Source organism: Buteo buteo, chromosome 12 (genome assembly GCF_964188355.1).
Source record: "Buteo buteo chromosome 12, bButBut1.hap1.1, whole genome shotgun sequence".
Lineage (NCBI taxonomy): Eukaryota > Metazoa > Chordata > Aves > Accipitriformes > Accipitridae > Buteo > Buteo buteo.
This window is the reverse complement of record NC_134182.1, coordinates 9939786-9959180: the sequence shown is the minus strand read 5'-3', so window position 1 is coordinate 9959180 and position 19395 is coordinate 9939786. Positions and strand designations below refer to the sequence as shown.

The following is a 19395-nucleotide window of genomic DNA, read 5'->3' as shown; positions in this document are numbered from 1 at the left end:
AGACCTGTATTGTTTAAGTATCTGCTGACAGGAGTCTGTGAGTGGGAGCAAGAGTGTCAGCTGCTGCTAGCACTACTGTTGCTACCCAGGTGGAGGACCTGCAAGTCCACAATGTGGTGGGGAGCAGAAGGCAGCGGTAACTGAAAGAGGCCAGAGCAAGGGAAGTGGTAGAAGAAGAGTGGTGTGTGTCTTGTAAAGTCATTGAGATCAGGAAAAGATTCCTATGGAAACAGTCTTCAGAGTGCCACAACTGAAAAAGCCTTTTGCTATTACAGTTTCTCCTGTCACTGAGAAAAGGATTGGAGAATCAGCAGAGCAACAGATCTTTTCCCTTTACTCTGTAGTTTTTCCCATATACCAAACAGTACTGGGTGAGGTAAAAGAGAATTTGAATTCTCTTTTCTCCAACTTTCTTCTGTTTCTAAGAAGATAAACCACATTTACCTTTTGTCAGAGAAAATGAATGTACAACTAGTCCAGAAAGCCAAAGTTCTTTGTGATATAATGTCTATGAAAGCTTGAGAGCTTTGTCACACAATTACAAAATGTATTTTGACATTATTGAGAATATGATGTTTTACATGTATCACTTAAGCTTATCATTCCTCTGGCTGGTGGACTCAGTCACAGCCTCATTTCCAAACCTGGACTTCCTGCTCCTCGACAAATCATGCTGAGATTAGATGAGCTAATACTGGTCCTCTGTTCTGTGGGATACTCCCTTCTATCTGAATGCTTTAACTATAGACACCTTGAGAAAAATTAATCATGCAGTTGTGTGTGTATGCTTACTCTTGATTTCTATACAGAATCTTCTTTCTGTTGGGCCCTGATCAATTAGAAGATGTGACTGAGTCAGTCTGAAGGCTCCTCTGGCCCAGCATCCTATCTTTGACAGTGGCCAACAGCATGTGCCTAGGGAAGAGGAATAAAATGGGGCAACGGGGCAGTATAATGACATGCCAAGAATACTCTCCTAGTTCCCAGCAGCTGGTAGTTGAAGGACTTGTAGTTTTTTGTTTTAGAGCTTTCCATTTTTGGATTATTAAGGTGTTCACTTTTTGCCTCTGTATTCTTCCAATTCCTGCCTCTCTTAATAGTCAGAGAAGGAATAACCTAAACAGAAAGAGTGTGATAAGAGGTCTAGGCCCACAACATTAGCTCTCAAATTGTACTTCCTTGGAAGACCAAGTTCACTTATTCTCTTTGCAGTATTGTTTTGCAGCATGCTCATTTCACAGCATATACTGTCTCTGGTAGTCTGTCACAAGAGAATATGCAACTGCAAAGTGCCTTAATCTTTCTCCACAGTTTGGTGAGGTTCTGCGGATTGCCTCTTCCACTCCAAGCAACAGTAAATTCTGTCATTTTTGAGCCCTCTTTAGCAGAGTGACAATTTCTCCTGATATCCTTTGGCAGTTTTTTTAAGATACTGCTCATAAGCTCCTAGGTAATTTAGAGCTGCAAGAGAAGAACAAAGCCCATGTCTAATAATAGGCCCTTTTTGTTGTAAAAGTCACAAAATCTATGACATTTCTTTTAGTAACTGCCAGTAACAAGACATGAGTTATCTTTTTGGATTGCAGTTGTTCCTTCAGTTTTCAGTGCCTGCTCGAGTGTGCCACCATCTCTCTGTTGAGTCAAGGCTAATGTGTGTAGACATGTGGCTGGTATTTGCCCATATTTATTCCAATTGAACTAATGCATTAGAAAGGGTTACTTGTAGGGATATAATAGCTGGTGTTATAAAATACGGAAGTATTTTTAAAGGGACTAGTCTTGACTGAGATAAACTTTTCCAGGGACACATAAACATGTGATACAGTAACTCTTTTATAGTTTAGCACTATAGAAAACAATTAAAAAAACAAACCCAAAACACCTTAAGAATAACGTTTTCTGAGGAGGAAGATAATGTTAGCATCAAGTGAGTTAACAGTGAAAAGTTCTAATTTCAGCAATGAGAACCGAGTTTTCCGTTCTTACTCTCTCTATGTAACACCCATATTCCATAAGCAATTCCACTTTAGGGTAATGGGAGCCATTTAGCAAACTTCTGTGGACATTAGGGCATTTGTGTATAAAGGTAGCAAAAACATGCCACAAGGTTACTTTTCAGCTTTTGGTTTTCAGACCAGTTTCATTTGGATTTTCTGCAGTTATTGTAGGACTCAAAATTGTATCACTTTTATTGATTATATCAGTTGTCATTTCATGTTTGTCAGTTCATAGAGTAAAATATTTTAAATTCAAATTATATTCAATGCTACGGTATTTTTTTATTACATTTTCCTGTCAACAGAGATGGTAATTCATAAACATTACACTGACTGTGTGTGTCCCCTTCTTACACTACTGGAAATCAGGAGTTAATTCTATTGAAGTTAGTGCACTTACATCAGGTGTAAATGTTCTGAGTGAGGAAGAAAAAAAAAAAAAGCCACAAAATCCTTCCTGGAGCAGGCTAATGAATATTCAGAAGACATAACTGATTAATATGCTTCTAACCTAATGTGCTGTCCTATAAGAACTTGAAAAACAATTGGTCTAAAATGACACTGTTTGACACCCACTCTGTCTCTGGACACCTGGCAGTTTTATTCTTATAAAGGTGAAGACTCAGTGGATAAAGCTCTGGCCTTTGATCTTCAGATCCACAGTGTAAGAGACAAGGCTGCAAGTTTGGTCATTTGAGCTTAGTCCCAAGTGAACAGTCCACATCACAAAATGATTATACATAATTTGTTACTATTGGCAGTGTCTGTTCAGGAAAGGCCAAGGACTGAGCTAGCACGAAGAATGAATTAGCTCTTACCTTTTACATTTTATTTCCTCCCTCTTTACTGTTGTAATTTTATTATCCCATCTCTAAAACATTCAAGGGATGAAATTATCATTCATTATAAGTACTAATACTTCCCGAAGATGAACTAAAATGGTTAATTTTTTTTTAATGTAGGTGCCCCAGTCACTGAACATCCCCACCTATTCATGGGTGTTTCACATCCACTCATCACTTCTCTGCCAAGAAGTCAGATATTTCTGAGTACTTTCCAAAGCTTGTACCATAAAAACCCATTTAAATTAAAGAGGAGAGAGTGAGCTTTCCTAGCTCTCAGGCAGGCTTGCAGCTACATTTAAATAGCATTAGTATATAAAGCACTTCATGCTACAGTGTTCTGTTTTTATAAAATACTATTTCCAAAGGATTCTCAATTTACATTAAATCCTTCTTACAGTACTTGTGACAGGTATGTTTGATCAGCAAGCCTTCTTCATGTGTTCGCTTCCACATTGGAAGCCAGATGTATCAGTCTATTCACAGGTATTCACTACAGGAAAATCATTCAACTCTTGTGCCTCATGGGGCACTATACACACAATCTCAGTTCACTTGAAAGGAATCTCAGTTAACGTTGCTTAATGTTTCTGTCAAAAAGAAGGACAAAGTAAGGTAAACTGAAAGCAGCCAGTAACTGAGCTGTTTGTGATTCTGAAAGACATTGTACCTGAACAAAGAAAAATATTTATGTCTAGAAGGTTAGTTCCACTAGGTCTGAATTCCAAAAATGACCTTTAAGTGATTTGCACACACACTCCAAAATCTTTAGTTCTCTTAGAATTTGAGTCCAGCTCTTGCCCTTTGGGATTACTCATCCTGGGAACACTCAGGACTGTATTTCTGCTACTCAACACAGTATCATGGTAATGTAAAAAGAAGGCAAGTGCTGGAAGCCAACACATGCCTCCAGAACCTATCTGGTGCACACTCTGCCAAAACCACTTAGTGACAAAGTTTACAACTTCCATAGATTTTCCAGTTCTGCTCATATCCTTTTCAATCAGCCTTTCTTTTTCTCTAAGAAGGGGTGGTTGTCTCCCTAGAAAGGGCAAGTACAATCAAAGCCAAAACTAGGACGGCAAGTGTGGTGATCTTCATAAAAAAGAGTAACTCCGTAGGTTAGGGAGCAATGGGAAGAGGGTGGGGAAGCGCTATCTGCTGACAGCCTAACCTACCTCCTATAAGTAATAGATGGCTATGCACCATTTCACATGTATTTCTCCTCAGTGTCAGTGAAAAGTACTTCCTTCCCATTCAGTCTTAAGTTTCATTTTAGCACAAGTGGTAAATGAAAGTGCTTCCAACAGAAATCTATATTTTCTCCCTTTGCCACACTTCCCAGAAAACAAGTTATTGACATCCTATTTTTTAAAGATAGTGTGTGAATAAAATAAAATAAAAATAGAACAAATTTAATAATTTTAAGCATGTTCTGTGACAGTATTGCAAATTCTATTTTTCCTAAAGGCTGCTTATTATAAAATCATTTCAGTTTGTTTGATAACTGGATAACTGTGTAAAGAAATGAGAAAGAGTTTACATTGAAAAATCATCTGTCATTAGAAAGAGCTTAACACACAATAGGATGTAAAGTTTGAGTGCTGTTTTGTGATTGATCCTATGCAAGCGCAGTTGTCTAAAGGCATATCCATGTAGACATAGCAATATTTCTCAGGGCTTCTAAATAGCTTGTTACTAGCCATGTCACTCATACTAAGCATATGTTATTATAGCATAGTGGCATCTCTGTATCTACCATGTATTACAGCATTTAGCATCTCTGCATCTAGCACTAGTCATTTAAAAATCCACTAGCTAGAAGGTCTTTTTGAGCATTTGAATTGCATAATCTCTATTTGTGTGGGTTTTTTCTAGACAACAAACTTCTTGCCTAACTCCTGTGGGTAGGATTAATGGCAGAGTTTAAAGGACAAGCTGTGTGATCTATCAAAAGTGTACATGCTGAGATCTTAGGAAAACATGACCACATTTTGTGTATTACTGTCAATTGGGGTGGCAAAAGGGTTGGATTGCTGCAGGGTCAGAAAACTGATAGAGTGAGTTATATATTGAATGTTGGCTTTGTGTATGATGTGGTACACACATTTAAGAAAGAATCTATATTGCAAGGGAATTATGATGTAGTGCAAATACCAACTAAATAGCTCACACAGAGAGCCACATTCACACACACTTGCACAGAGTGGAACTCCACTGACATTACTGAAATTTTTACTGGGATAAATTTGGTTGATGTGTAGTAGTCTGTCTGGTGTTTATACAAGTTTGATATGATGTATGGTCTTGCTCAGGTAATTTTTGAAACTATTATATCAGAAGAATTACATGCTAAATAAGAGATAGGTGTATAAGAAGAGGGAGGTTAGGAATGGCATGGGAGAAGTCATGAAGATAAAATGCTGTACATTTCTCAACAGCAAACCTTCCTGTTGATTAAGAAGTGGCACTGATGGTATCCTTGCTTTAATGAGACTTCAAGATGAGTGATGTACACACCAATTCTTTTGTTTTTCAGCTCTTAGGCAAGTGAATAGTATAATGGTAAAGTTCTTTCATTAACTTGCACAGTGTATTCAATATTCAATGCTTTTGTTTAGTATCTAATATATACTGTTAATTTGGGAATTGTGTCTGTCCTGCAACGGACATGATGAAAGCTGTGTATCTTCCCTCACCTATTGTTTGCTTTGCTTCCAGTTTTTCTGTTTCATCAATCTTTGAATAAAATCTTCATGTTTTAATTTTTTCTTATGATATCACTCTTTTCTACTAATTTCTGACTTCCTTTACAAATCTGACTAACATGGTTCTGTTCCCTCTTCTTTATTCTTTCCTGTATACAATACTATGACCATTCATTAAACCTTCACCTCATTTTATATTGGTCTCATTGAAGACAGCTTTGTTAAACATACTGCCACATTTTGATTTTTTTAGTCATTGTCTAATCCTATAGGTTTACTACAGCAAATTCTTTAATAAATCTGTCAGAATGTATGTCTGTGAGGGAAGATTCACATGTAAGCACAGTGCAACAGACACAAGAAGCAATGAAAAGCAATGAAATGTTACATTGTTCAGTTGCACATACGTATTTCTGGAGAAATGAAGGAATTCTCTATTTAGCAATTATTTCATTAACAAAGGAAATTTCCATATCATTTCCATCTCTATCTGTCTTCTCTGAGCTTCTCCTGCCTTCTGATATATTGTTGTAGGTAACTTCTGGTGTTACAAATTCAGAGATACTAAATGGTATAATTACAAGGGTTTTTCTGAGTCCAGTGAGAAAAGGAGTGAATTTCAAGTTGATTTTTTTTTTACAAAGCTAATCTTTTCCATTATGATAATGACAGTAGATGGAATTTTAAATTTAAAGATGTAAATAATATCACACATTTAAATAAGTGTTTTAAGGCTCTGAAAACTTCTCACAAGCATAAATAATTTTAGCCTCAAAATAACTCTGTGAAGTAAGGAAATACCGTCTGTGTGTTCACATGCAGTTATTGAGACATGGAAGAATAAAATCACCTTCAGAGATTATTCTTCAGACTAAGCTCTTTAATTCCCATTTATACAGGGTGGTTGTAGAAACAGATTGGTTTTCAGAGATTCCTAGAATTTGTACATGATCCCATACTCACCCCTGCACTTCTTAAAGAAAAAAATGATAACAGCAATGGAATTTCCCATTCCTATTTTTAAAATAAAGTCATTAAGCAAGGTAAAATGTATTTTTCCGCTTGTTTTGAAATCAGTTAGATGTCAAATGAGAAGTCAGTAAGAGAACTTTGAATGCTCTGTCTCTGTTCTGTGTCTTCATCACAAGAGTATTGTCTCCCATGCCATCACTCTCTCATTCAAGTTATTATCCCTGATCTAGTCAAGTCATCAAGAGCCTGCTTAAGAATTACATTTGACAGAGTAAGCCTCAGTCAGAAAGAGAGAATCAATGAAAGGTGGATACATTTTTGGGATGCCTCTGCATTTGCTGGGCTGCTGTGTTTTGGATATTATGCCACAATGATTCATGCATTAAACTAAGAGTTTGTTTCTCTTTTGTCTTGTTTCCTAAATACCCAAGCAGTTGGTACCTCTTTGAAGACTCAGTTACAGTTTTGTTTTCTGCAATTGAACTTAGTGCCTGTGCAGGTTTAGAGGTTGATTTTATGGTATGTGGCCAGGATACTGGACTTGAATGTTTCCTTAACACCTCATTGTATAGTCCATAAAATTGCAGCCTGGTTTACTTATAAAAGTGCATTTAAAACGTGATTGCACTATTATTTTGATATCAAGCAAACATTTCACAGATGAAAAGGACTGAACCAGGATTTACAATCTGAAGGCAGAATAACAATAATTAATGCTTCCATTACTTTGTTTAAACAGAATATATATTAAGCAGAAGACAGGTAATTAATCCCACTTGAAAGAATATACGCTACTCATCACTCATTTATGAATTCTTCAGTCTCTGCATAAAATCGGTATCTCAAACAAAGCTAAAATACCTTACGTACAATAACAGGCTAGGTCCTCCGATTCTTATTTAGATGCAGTTCCTGGGAGTATATTTTTATAAGGATTACAGGATCAGGCCTAAGGAGTAGCATTAGCTCAGTGAGAACTGAACCTACATTTATAAAGCTAGGTGACATTTTTCCTATTGTCAGCCATGGTAAGGAAATTTTATCTCAAATTGGAATGTTGAACCACACTATGGTATTCTCCCAATATCTGAATAAAGTTTACATTATATTTCTTAATTGTTAATATAAAAATGTGTTCATATTAGTTAAAAAATCCCAGATTATTCCTAGTAGAATACATTCTAATGTGGCTTCAATATTTTGATGTTCCAAATTTGAGTTCATGGACATAGTTTTATTATACTTGTTGCTAGAACAGTATTTACAGAATTTTTATAGATGGCTTTTTCCCCAATAAATTTCATAGTAAAGATATTACCCTTTTATTTTCACTACATATGGAATATTCTGACAGCCTGTAATAAACTAGTTATTCAGAAGTTTTAAATTCCTTTTCTTTTACAGACATGGTTGCAGCATCATATAAACATGTTTTTTTTCCTTGTGAATCATTAATGTTTTAAGGTATTTCTTTTACCTCCTAGAGAAACTATATCTGGGGATTAACAAGATTGTTCACTGGAATTCATGTGGAAGCATAACTGCAGTAGCTGAGAAATGATCATGTTTCCTTTTACTTCTCAGCAAGAGTAATTGAATGTTGAATATCTTACTAAACGCTGGACTGTGACAGTGTGTTAACACTCCGACTATCTCCTAACAGCAGGGCAATTATTTGCTGAGTGGGATTTTTATAAATCCCCTGGCAGTAGTATGTCCTGATAATTATGATGAAGTGCACTGGTCAGTGTTGATTCAGCAATCCCATCTCTAGCAAATATTTCATTCACAGCTCTCCTTCATGCTTTTACTTTTATGGCTTTTAAAGATATCTTACCTCTCCTCTCAGCCTGCTTAGTTTTTTTACAAATTACAATGGAGCAAAAAAGGATTTTCGTGTTAAGTGCCTATTTTGTTGAGTCTTTTCCTTCTTGTTTACCTCCTCATTAAAAGACCAGAATGAGAAATTAGGACTTTATTTAGATTCTTACTATGACAATCACTTGCAAAGGCTTCCTCCCTCAAAGCTTTTTGTTTTGAGATTAAATGACTGCTAAATGAAACATTCATATTCATGATATATGTTGATTATTTCAGACTTTCAGACTTGATATGGAGAAGTAATTAAAACAGAGCATACCTTTATTATTGTTTAGTTAAATTACAGTAAAAAATATTTTAAAGATATGAGCATACACTTCATATTGACTTCACGCTTACATTTTATCTTCAGCTCAACTTCATCGATTTTTAATTTTGCATGTGTGTAATTATTTGCAGTGCAGCAGCTACACTATCAGGGCATATTTTGCTTGGAATTTTATATGTAGACTTTCAAAGCTCAGTCAAGACATAAGAAAGAAGAATAAGAAATAATTCATTCATGAATAAAAATTGCAGCATCTAAAACTGTTCACGTTTTATTATACCACTTGGGATCACCGATCTTTTCTGAGGAACTAACCAGCATAATCAACACAGCCTTGTCTTTCCCTTTCTACCTGCACCTTTTTCTTTTTCTTTCTTCCTTCCTTCTTTCTATTTATTTTGCTGCTGTCTTCCTTCATAGTTTAGCTTTCAAGGCAAGCTCCTTAATAATTTCTTTGTTGTATTCTGGGGAAAAACAGTTAAGACTTTCTCTCCGTATAGAAATGATAAACAGGAAAAGACAAAAATGGATATTCTACAGCATAGGCTAAATATAGGATTAGAGGTGGAAGCAATATAAAATATTAAAAAAAACCCCCACAAATCTTTTCTTTGCTAATGTTCATTAAATTAATATTTGTTTTCTTATGTTTTTTTTTCTTTCTTTATATACTACCATTAATTATAAAGATAAGAAAATGATTGGGAGGAAACTAAATGATAGAGTGTTAGAAATGCAAAATGATTCAAAATATTAATGTAATGCTAAGGATGACTGGGTAACAAATGGTACATTTGCCAGTATGCTTGACCTGACACAATTAATATTCCAGGTCATGCTTGGGTTTCCATGATGGAAGGTCTGAGGCAGAGAATTCTAGGGGAAAAATATATCTATTGTATAACTCATTTCTCTCTTTTTTTTTTTGTATTTTCCGTGACAAGTCAGAACCATAGTCTTAAAAAAAAAATAAAAAAATCTGTGCTTTCACACCTCATTTGCCATATTCACCACTGGGCCACCATTCACCAGAAGGGCCTGATGCAAGGAGGTCAGTAAGAAGCTATTAGCAGAGCCCCCTCCAGAGATTTCTTTGGTCTTATTGAGGTGGAAGTTAGCATGACAGTACTGCAAATAACTCCGTTGTAGGTTTTTTAACAGTTAGCACAGATTTCCCCATAGTGTTTGTCATTTTAGAAAATTGTTCCTGGAAATGAAGTCCCAGAAAGCTGGCTTTGACTGAGGCCCTTCTTAGTTGTGAAGAACACGAGTACAGAAAAATGGGTCATTCTCTCTGCAGACAAGAGGTACTTTTTGTAACCTATCATAATATTTTGGAGGGTGACATATTTTCTTATGGACTAAAGGTGGGGAAATACTGGAATCAAAGTATGAGGTAATATCTCAAGACAGATACTCTTCTACCATTGAAAAAGCAGCATTAACTACAATGGTTTTGTAGTTGAGAGAATATTGTATAAAGTAGGGAAAAGATGAAGTAACACTTTTAACACATTGTCCTGGTCTCAAGAAGATATGCAAATTTATTAAGTACCAAAGGCTTTGATCCTCCAGATTCTTAGATTTCTGCAGACTGCCAGCTCCCTGCAGAGGATAGAGTGAATAGGGCATCCATCAGCGCACAGCACATGTGCAAGAAATTACAAAAAATAAGACTCTGACTTGCAGAGATATTTAAAAATGAATGGAAGCAATTTTGCCAGAGATTGGTCTGAACTGGAAAGTAGAATAAAACTCATCCCTTTACTCTCCTACCAAACTTTGCCCATTTTAAATCTAGGCTTAAAAACTTACCACAAACCTTGGGGAATTTAGAGTAAATTAGTATTAATTTTATCTATCTAGATACTAACTCTGCTGATTGCTCTGCTATCTGTCTGTTTGAATACTTGAACATATATAATTAAAATGTAATTAACAAGGATGGCTTAAAAATTATTATTTCAAAATGCACTTCATAATAAATTTTGACCTAGATCTTACAGATTTTCAACTGTAGAGGCAAGAACTTTTAAAGTGTCCAACTGGCCTCACTAAAACTCCAAATCCATTTTCATAGTTCGTACGCTATCGACATGTTTAACCTGATAGCATGTAAAAAAAAGAACAACAAAAGATGGCTCTTTGTTAAAACACCTTTTTCAGCAATAATAATTCAAAAGACACTGAATCAATGGATTCCCACACCTATTATGGCTAATTTTGGTATCATTAAAAGTGCTAAAATCCAATCTTCCTTTTGCACCTTGAGATATTCAGCAGCATTTCACAGTGAACCATTTCTGAACTATAATTTTTTCTACTGCCAAACATTTAAACAAAGAAGTATCAAGTAGACTATATGTAGTATCTCAATACAGATTGCAAAATGCAATTTCAAAGAGCCATTATACTCGTGGAGCCATTTATACTTGCTCTAAGTATGACTAACAGAAGCAATGCCAATTCTTAGAGCCCAGACAGCACATCACACTAAAGTTATTCTTGCCTGTAATTCTTCAGAGGAAAAATGTGTAAATTATTTAAGTTTATGTATTTTTCCACTTTGGGGAAGCAAAAACAAAAAAAAAACCCAATGTCATGTAGATTAAAATAATCAGCCTTTTTTTTTTTTTTTTTTTTTTTTTTAAGAAAAAGCTTAAAAAGGGGTGTAAATTTTGGACAGATGCAGCTCCGATCAGGATTTGCTACTGATCAACAAATCCATGCCCTCCAACTTCAGAGAGTCATTGTTATGCCATAGTGGTTTATTCTAGGTCATCCTGATTCTCGGTGGTGCACATGGAGATGTTTTTCTTCTAGAAAATGTTTACATTTTCAGTGACATTGTAGTTTTCTCTGAACTGTGCTTCACAGATGCACCATGAGAGAGCAGTATCTCTCCCACTAGCTGGGGACCTCTGCAGACGCACGGAATGGCTAGAATGCACAGTCTCCACGTTAGGCAGGATACAACAGCTGAACATAGATGGCATAGGAATGGGTGGAAAGATAAAGTAACAATACAATGAGCAGTTCAGTGAAATGTGAAAAAAAGGCAATCACTTTTCTATTTTACTGTCATCGACAGAGTGAAGGCAAAAATTCATTGATCAGAACGTAGGCAAAGCCACTGGCCATGATAGGACTAATGGGTGAGGAGCCATAATGACTGTGAGTTAGTTTGTATATCTACAATGTGGAATCTAATTTGTGTGGAAGACCTTGACTGTGGCATTTTATATGTAAGAGAGCTTGTGTAACAAGTGTACAGTGTAAATGCATTCAAGAATTGTGGAACAGTGCAATAAAGCCTGAGACAACATAAGGAGCTTGTGTCTACATAGTGCTTACAGGTCACCAAGTGTTCGCAGGCAAAAATATACTGGCCTGATAAGAAAATTGCAATAGGACAATGTATGAAATGTTGCAAAAATAATAAGAGCATTAGGAGAATCTGTAACTTTGTGAGATGTTTATGTGAGTAAGTACCAGACTTTCAGAACCAAACTTTTAAGATGCAGCTGGATTTTACAGATCATACAGATGGACCTGCAATTTCAGTTAACATTCACTCCAGTGATTCTTCTTGCCTACCATTTGAAGCATGGATCCCTACCATTTTAGTTTGACATCCTGAAGAGCTGAATGAACAACCAGTGGTTGTTTGGCATACGTCTGTTTCTACCACTTATCTCTATTCATGTCCTCTTTCTCATTACACATGTAGACTGATAGTGCAATGGAATAGTTTATAGGGTTTGCACTAAGAGGCGAACATGTAACAGAGAGCCAATATAAATTGTTATTAGGGCCAGATCACTTACAGAATTGAAGAATATACCCCATAAAATTTTGAATAGCCCAACAGTATTTTGAATAATCTACCATCTCTGAATATGTTTGTCCATTAAACAATAAGTTTTATATGGGCCTTATTTAACTGTTTTGACACAAGAAATTGGAACTTTGCAGTAGAAGTTAATGAAAAATACATTAGAGCTAATTGGGGAGTGTTCAATCCTCTCAGCCTCAAGAGATTAATACTTTATAAGAAGGCTGATGCTCTACTTAGTTTTCTCATGGGTCCTCAGTGGTGTTCCAAAGGAGAATTGAAAGATTTTAAACATGTACTCTTTTCCTTACCTTTCCCCACATCACGAAATGGATTTCTTTTCCTACTATATGTATTCAATACTTCATAGCAATTAAAATTATAGTAAAAGGAAAGGACCATATCTTTTAACCAGCAAATTTACTTTAAAAGTCTTAAGGATACTCTGAGTATACTGTTGTAGAAAATATAAATATCCTTAAAGCAACTCAATATCTTTAATTTTCGCCAGGTGTATTTTAAGCACATATCATCTGTTTTATAGGAGATTTAGTGGCTTTGTGCAGTATGGTATAGGAATTCTCATGTTTAACAGTTCATAATTAACTCAGTAAACTCACATATGTCTATTTGAGAATTGTTTATATACAGCTGATAAAATCCCTACTTTTCTAGGAATGATTTGGGAACAGTCTGTCACATAATTTTGACTTGCCAGATATTCACAGATTGTTAATGATGTGGATTACTTGTTCAGAGTTTGAAATGTATGTTTTGTATTAGTAATTGTTATATTAGATTGTACTAGTGATGCAATTAAAGATGTATCCTGAGAAAATGAAATATCAAATTTGGTAAAGAATGAATCTTCCAGTTTAATTCACAGTTCAGAAATTTATATTCTATAGTTTTGTTTTTTGCAATTTTTATACTATTAAAACTAAATACATTTGAATAGTTAAAGGAATTTAATGTGACCATTTTGCTGGAAAGAAGCAATTACTTGTTTTTGGTATTCCATATGTTTTCTTGTATTTCCCCTTAACTAATCACTCAGTTTTACTTTTAAAAATGCTGCAGCTGCCACTGTCTTAGTCTACATTGTGAGACAGCTAGCACAGAGTTTAAAGGGGCAGGAGTTATGTTCCCTTGCATAAGCACTTATTTTACTCTTTAAGTATGTGTTTGGAAATAATAGGTAATACATTTTTGTTCCTATCATGTTTAGGAATTTAAATCAGTATTTAAACTAAACTTTAAATTTCAAAACAGCTATAATAGTTTGCCTTTAAAACTACATGCAAATTTGTACACTTTTAATAATTTTTTAAGGGAAAACTGGCATGTTTCTTTGACTACTGCTGTGGAAGGTGGAAAATTTAATGTGACTGAAAGAAAACTTGGGTTTGAGATACAGGAAGCATTTCCTTCCATAAAATGAAAGTTACCCCCACTTGAAGAGCTGAAACTCAGATTACCTATTACATTATCCTATCTAAACCCTTTTGTAACTGTAATGCAATGCCCAGAGATGCATTTAAACTATAGATCTATCCCATGTCAGTAGCTGTCAGAAACTTTGTGTAGAACTGTTCATTATATAGGGTTTTTTAATTGGTTTGATTTATAGAATAAATGCAAGAATAAGTTTGAAGTTAGATGAAGTTAAAGATAACCCCATCTTCTGCTCAGATTGCAGGCATATACAATTCACCATTCAGAAAATCCCCAGATCCAATGGAACTGCTGCTACGGAAGTCAAAGCCATTGAGCCACAGACAGCAGCAAATGAAGAGTCCCTTCACCTATGAGCTCTATGACTGGCCGGCTTGTAAAAGGCCTCTGACTTTCTCCACAGCACAGCCTCTGCCACCTATTGGCAGACAGAAACCTCAGGTAACATTTTTCAGTGTCTCTGAGGCAGCTTTTGTTCATATCTTTTTATCATAGATTACCATAGAATATCTTGAGTTGGTTCATCAAGTCCAAAAATCCCTTTTGTGGATTTGATTTTTATATATAGATTTAGTGCTTGCATTCAGGATATAAAGTTTTTGAAACAGATTTGTCTTAAAGAAAAGAAACCTAGGTAGTATGTAGAAACAGGGAAATATGATTCTTTAGAATTTACTTTTGTTCTTTGGGGAAAAAAAAGTCATTTCCGACATTTCAAAGGGAAGACCTGATATAATTGAATATGAAAATTATGATTCATTAAAGGTAGAATTCTTAATTTCCAATTTTAAATCAATAAAATAATAGGAGAAATGAAAGGTAATAGGACAAATTAACTAGTTTTGACAACTTTTTCCTCTTTTTGCAACCGTTTTCCATATGAAGGCCAAGAGACATCCTCAGTATAGAATAGTTCCTGCTCTTTTGTGTCCACTAGCTGTGTGTCAGTTTTAATTACAAAAATTTCTACATTTTGTTCTGCATCACAGCCAAGTTGCCCAGCTCCCATTCTTAACTCTCATGGTCTCAACTTTAATTTCAGTTGATGTCAACATATGTTGCAGATAGCTTTTTTTTCTCTTCTATAAGGTAACAGAGATCTCTGAGATAATGCATCAGAGTGAACATCCCCAAAGATGGCAAAACAGCTTTTGCCACCTTATTATCAAAACCTACTGGGAATATGCCCAATATACACAGCAGATAGACTTTTGAGGCCTTTATGTTCCTCACTTGATGACAGAACAATGACATGTAGCTTTTGCCAGTAAATGACTGACACAGGTACTTTTGGGATAGAACTTCTATCTTTCCCTCTATTCTGAAGAATTTTTCAGTTTGCTTAATCTACGGAACCTTTTACTTACCTCACACATACACTTTCAGTGCCGGTTTGACTTTGAATGACCACAATGTCTTCAGAACCTCTTACATTTATTTTTTTTTTGTACTCTGTCCTGTATTTAAATTTTCTCTTCCATATTTTGCTTAGAAAGACAATGCTTCTAAATGAGTCCTTCTCAGTAACTTTCACTAAAGCTATCATTTAGCTACAGAAATTAAACAATAATGAGCAATGAGCAATGTATAATATATCTTTATTGGTATTTTACTCCTTGGAATCAATATGGTTATTTTCACTATATTATTACAGCTCTCAGTAGAGGTGATCTGAACACAGTCTTAAGTTTGAACTACTGCTGGGCTCAAACTATGTGTACACACACCATCTGCCACAATTTATCTGTGGTTTATTGATTGCATCCACATTGTTCTTCAGTGGGCACAGCTGTGGGTATACTGGCTAACCCACACAGAAGAGGCTTTTCTCATCTTTATGTCATGATTGACTTGTCTGTAGCAGGACAAGTCTGTACTGGTGGTGGGACATGAAGGCAAAGGCACTTGGGTTAGAGTACAAGGAGGAGATGCAGGCCTGCCAGAATACGTCTGGAGAAGTAGAGGTGAGCCACACAGAGAACCACACTGCTTATAACAGTAAGGATCAACCTCAGGGCAATTCTCCACCTTTGTCCTTCCCTCCTTATGTTCTCCCTACCTTGACTGCTTGAGCTTCCTCATTGAATGAACTTACTGACTCACATTAGAATTGAGACAAAGCATGAGCCAACAAACAGTTTGGGTGATCAGGTAGTTTGGAGTTCAGATAAATATGACATTATAGCTTTACATTCTGGGACCAAAGGAGCTATGATGGTCCTTCAGTGGGATGTGCCTGAATGCTCTGTCTCTCAGGATAGAGGGGAAGATTTTGCCTACTGGACATTGTTTAGGAGTCATGCTTTTAAATGAAGAGGGAACTCAGAGGTTATCCATTGTTAAGTTGCTCTTGTAAAACCGCTTTACTGTATACAAGGTATCTTACAAGCTTCTGTTTGGATTTCTAATATTTTATAGACCTTTCCAAGTTCAGACGCACGCACAGCAGTCATGCACAGATAGCCTTTTTGAACAAACCAGAAGAGTTCTGTTTATTTTCTGCACCTCAAAGAGGGAATTTACTATATAATACTTTAATCCTTTCAGCACCCTGGGATGTACACTGTGGGGTAAATTTTCAAAGCACAGCGCGTGGATTTAGCTGCGCGACTCTTATTGATGTTAATGGGAGTCACACGGCTAAATCCCTGCACAACACTTTGACAATTTAGGGTTGTATGTCTAAGAAAAGGACACTGTTTTGAGCTGATGAAACAGCTGGAAATGAAAACCTATCAGAACGCATCATCCTGAAAGTTGTCTGGTGTGACAATAAGGAATTTAATTACTAGATATACTTGTGTCCTAGTTCTCTGTGGTAACACTTTTTGGCACCAAGCATCTTTTTCTAATATCTATCAGGCCCACTGTGAGTCACTTGTTACTTCACTGTTCTCTCAGGTACCTAAAATTTGTGTTGCCCATAGCGTTTGATATTTTACATGAGAATGTCAGTTATATATGTTTAAAAGAACAAAAATTAGCTATCTATCAGCTTTCTCTTAGGGAAATGGGTATTTAGCATTTTATAGGTAAGCTCTGTGTGTGTAAGATAGTGTATTTAAAAGAAAAGTTTTAATGATGCTTATACATGAGTTAGATCTATCATTTTTATTACTGAGTTAACTGGAATTACAGTTTGATGGAAACACAGATAATGCTAAAATTAGTCATCTGTTCATTAGAAGGCATTAATGACAGAAGCCACATTGCCATTTTTAGGGGAATTTTTGCATGCTGTTAGCTCTCCTGGAATGGGGGCAATGGAGAACATATGATTTCATGTAGATCTTAATTTTTGTCATGAGTTTCTGATTTTATGGTAAAGTAGTAAGAATGCCGATCTGCTAAACTTTATTTGGCAGGCCAATTGGTAGCCAGAATATTTATGCTACTCAGTACAAATTCCAAACATAGAACATAGAGTTGTGTGAGTAGCTTTCAGGGTGAAAACTGTTGGTTGACTCCCTCCCTTACTTTTCTAGCCTGACCTCCCCAGGAAGATTTGAGTTTTGAAACACGGTGCCTGAAATGCTTGCAGGCACTTGAAAACATATGTAAGCACCATTCTACCACATATTCCACAAATCTTAAAGTTAATCTTGTAAAGTGGAAATAAGTAAATGGATTTTTTAGAGGTCTTGTCATCTTAGATATATTCCTTAGGTGCCTATTGCTAGTTAAGTTTTTTCAAATACATGATCCAGAGGATTGGGAAAATCTGCAAAGAATGTTTACAGTTATCTTAATATTCTGACATATATACCCCACTTTCATTAGTGATGACACAGCCTTGTCTGAGAGACCTTTGCTTAGTTACACTCTTTCCCCCCTCCTTCCATTAGTAGTTGGACTCTTTATTTCATTTGAACTATGGATTGAGAAAGAGTTAGAAGGTCTTAGAAATTAAAGATGGAAAAAAACTTTGCTTGGATATCTGATTTGGCCCTTACCCTGATGGAATATGAGTCAATATTTTACAATGAAGAAGAAATACAATATTCTGAAAGACTGTTTTCTAAAAGCAAACATATTTATCTTGATATTATTTGACAATAGTACATTTCTTTCTTCTTTGCTCCATATATCCACTTCATGCAAACATCTTACAATACAGATTATTCATTTTTTATTATAAATTTTAAACCTTTTTTTTAACTTGATCATCAGATTATATATTACTGGAACATTGCTTACTAGTTTTAATGACCTATTCTAGTATTGATTATTCTCTCACAGGCCATAACACTTTTCATTCTGTGTTTAAAGACTTATTGTGGTTATATTAAATGAACTTTTTTTTTACACAGACTTAGAAAGTAGAAGCAAGAAAATATCTGTAGTAAGTGCAAATATTATGCTCACTTGCTTACTAGGACCTTTAAAAAGATCTTGAAATCATGGTGCTGTGCCTTTAAAAAGTAAAGTTCCAATAAAAATCCATTAACTACTTTCAAATATAGCAATCCTCCTGTCCAGCTGTGAAAAGTACTAGATGATACTTATTTGCCATTTGTGTTATTTACGGTCCATGACTTTTATGGTAACTGGTTCCTATTATTGGTTTCTATTAATGTAAAACATAAGTGAACATAAATGAGGCGTGAATCATTTCTTTTTATTAGCCCCACAGTCTTCACTCAGTGCTTGCAGTAACTCCAGCTGTGACTTGTTAGTGATAACCTATTTAAAGAAGGATATCTTTAAGAATAAAGCTGTGATTACAATTCTTTGTCTGTTCATAGTTTCAGTAGATTTCAGTAGTTCATTGCAGGATCAACAATGATGAAAATAAAATAAAAATTAATTAACAACACTTCTAAATCCAGAGCTGCCACTAAACTGTCCTGAGTGTAATATGGCACTGATTATACTCCAGGTAAGTTCTTACTGGTTACTACTAAAAGCAAGACATAGGATATGTCACTTTGACAGTGCAGGAAAGGACTTCCTGCTGCTATTTGTCTCTGTTGTTCAATGGTAGATGCTGATATGATCAGTTATTAAACAATATACTCTGGAAAAAAGATATATATGTGTATATAGAGAGAGACTTGTGAAAGAATTATGAGCTTTCTTTTTTTTAATTAAGAATAATGACATTAATGTGGAATTAGACTTTTCAAAAACAGATTATACACCTATATTATTGAAGTTATTAGTTTGAATTGTATTAGAAGAATTGTATCTTAAGTCATGTATTAGGTTCCTGTCCAGGTAGCTTTGTAGTTAAATTGAAAAGAGCATGTTCTTTAAGGTAAAACATTATTTATCCTATGAAAAGCAAAAGGCTTAAGCTTTCTGCTTAAGCAGAATCTAGATGCAGTTAATACTTGTGTATCAGATTTTATTTCAACAATAGTTTTTTCTAAGGAAAAACTAAGTTTTCCAAATCAGTTCTAACAATGTATGGTTTTAAAATAATAAATATTTATTA

The 19395-nt window shown here is 35.3% G+C and overlaps 1 protein-coding gene across 1 annotated transcript in view; it reads left to right on the top strand.

Moving 5' to 3' along the window:
• The window catches only part of SPATA17 (spermatogenesis associated 17), a 99701-nt gene that overhangs the window by 43513 nt on the left and 36793 nt on the right, over positions 1-19395 (top strand). The window contains exon 7 of the mRNA XM_075042024.1: positions 14196-14399. Within this exon, the coding sequence (XP_074898125.1) occupies positions 14196-14399 (204 nt within the window). The remainder of the gene's footprint in view (positions 1-14195; positions 14400-19395) is intronic.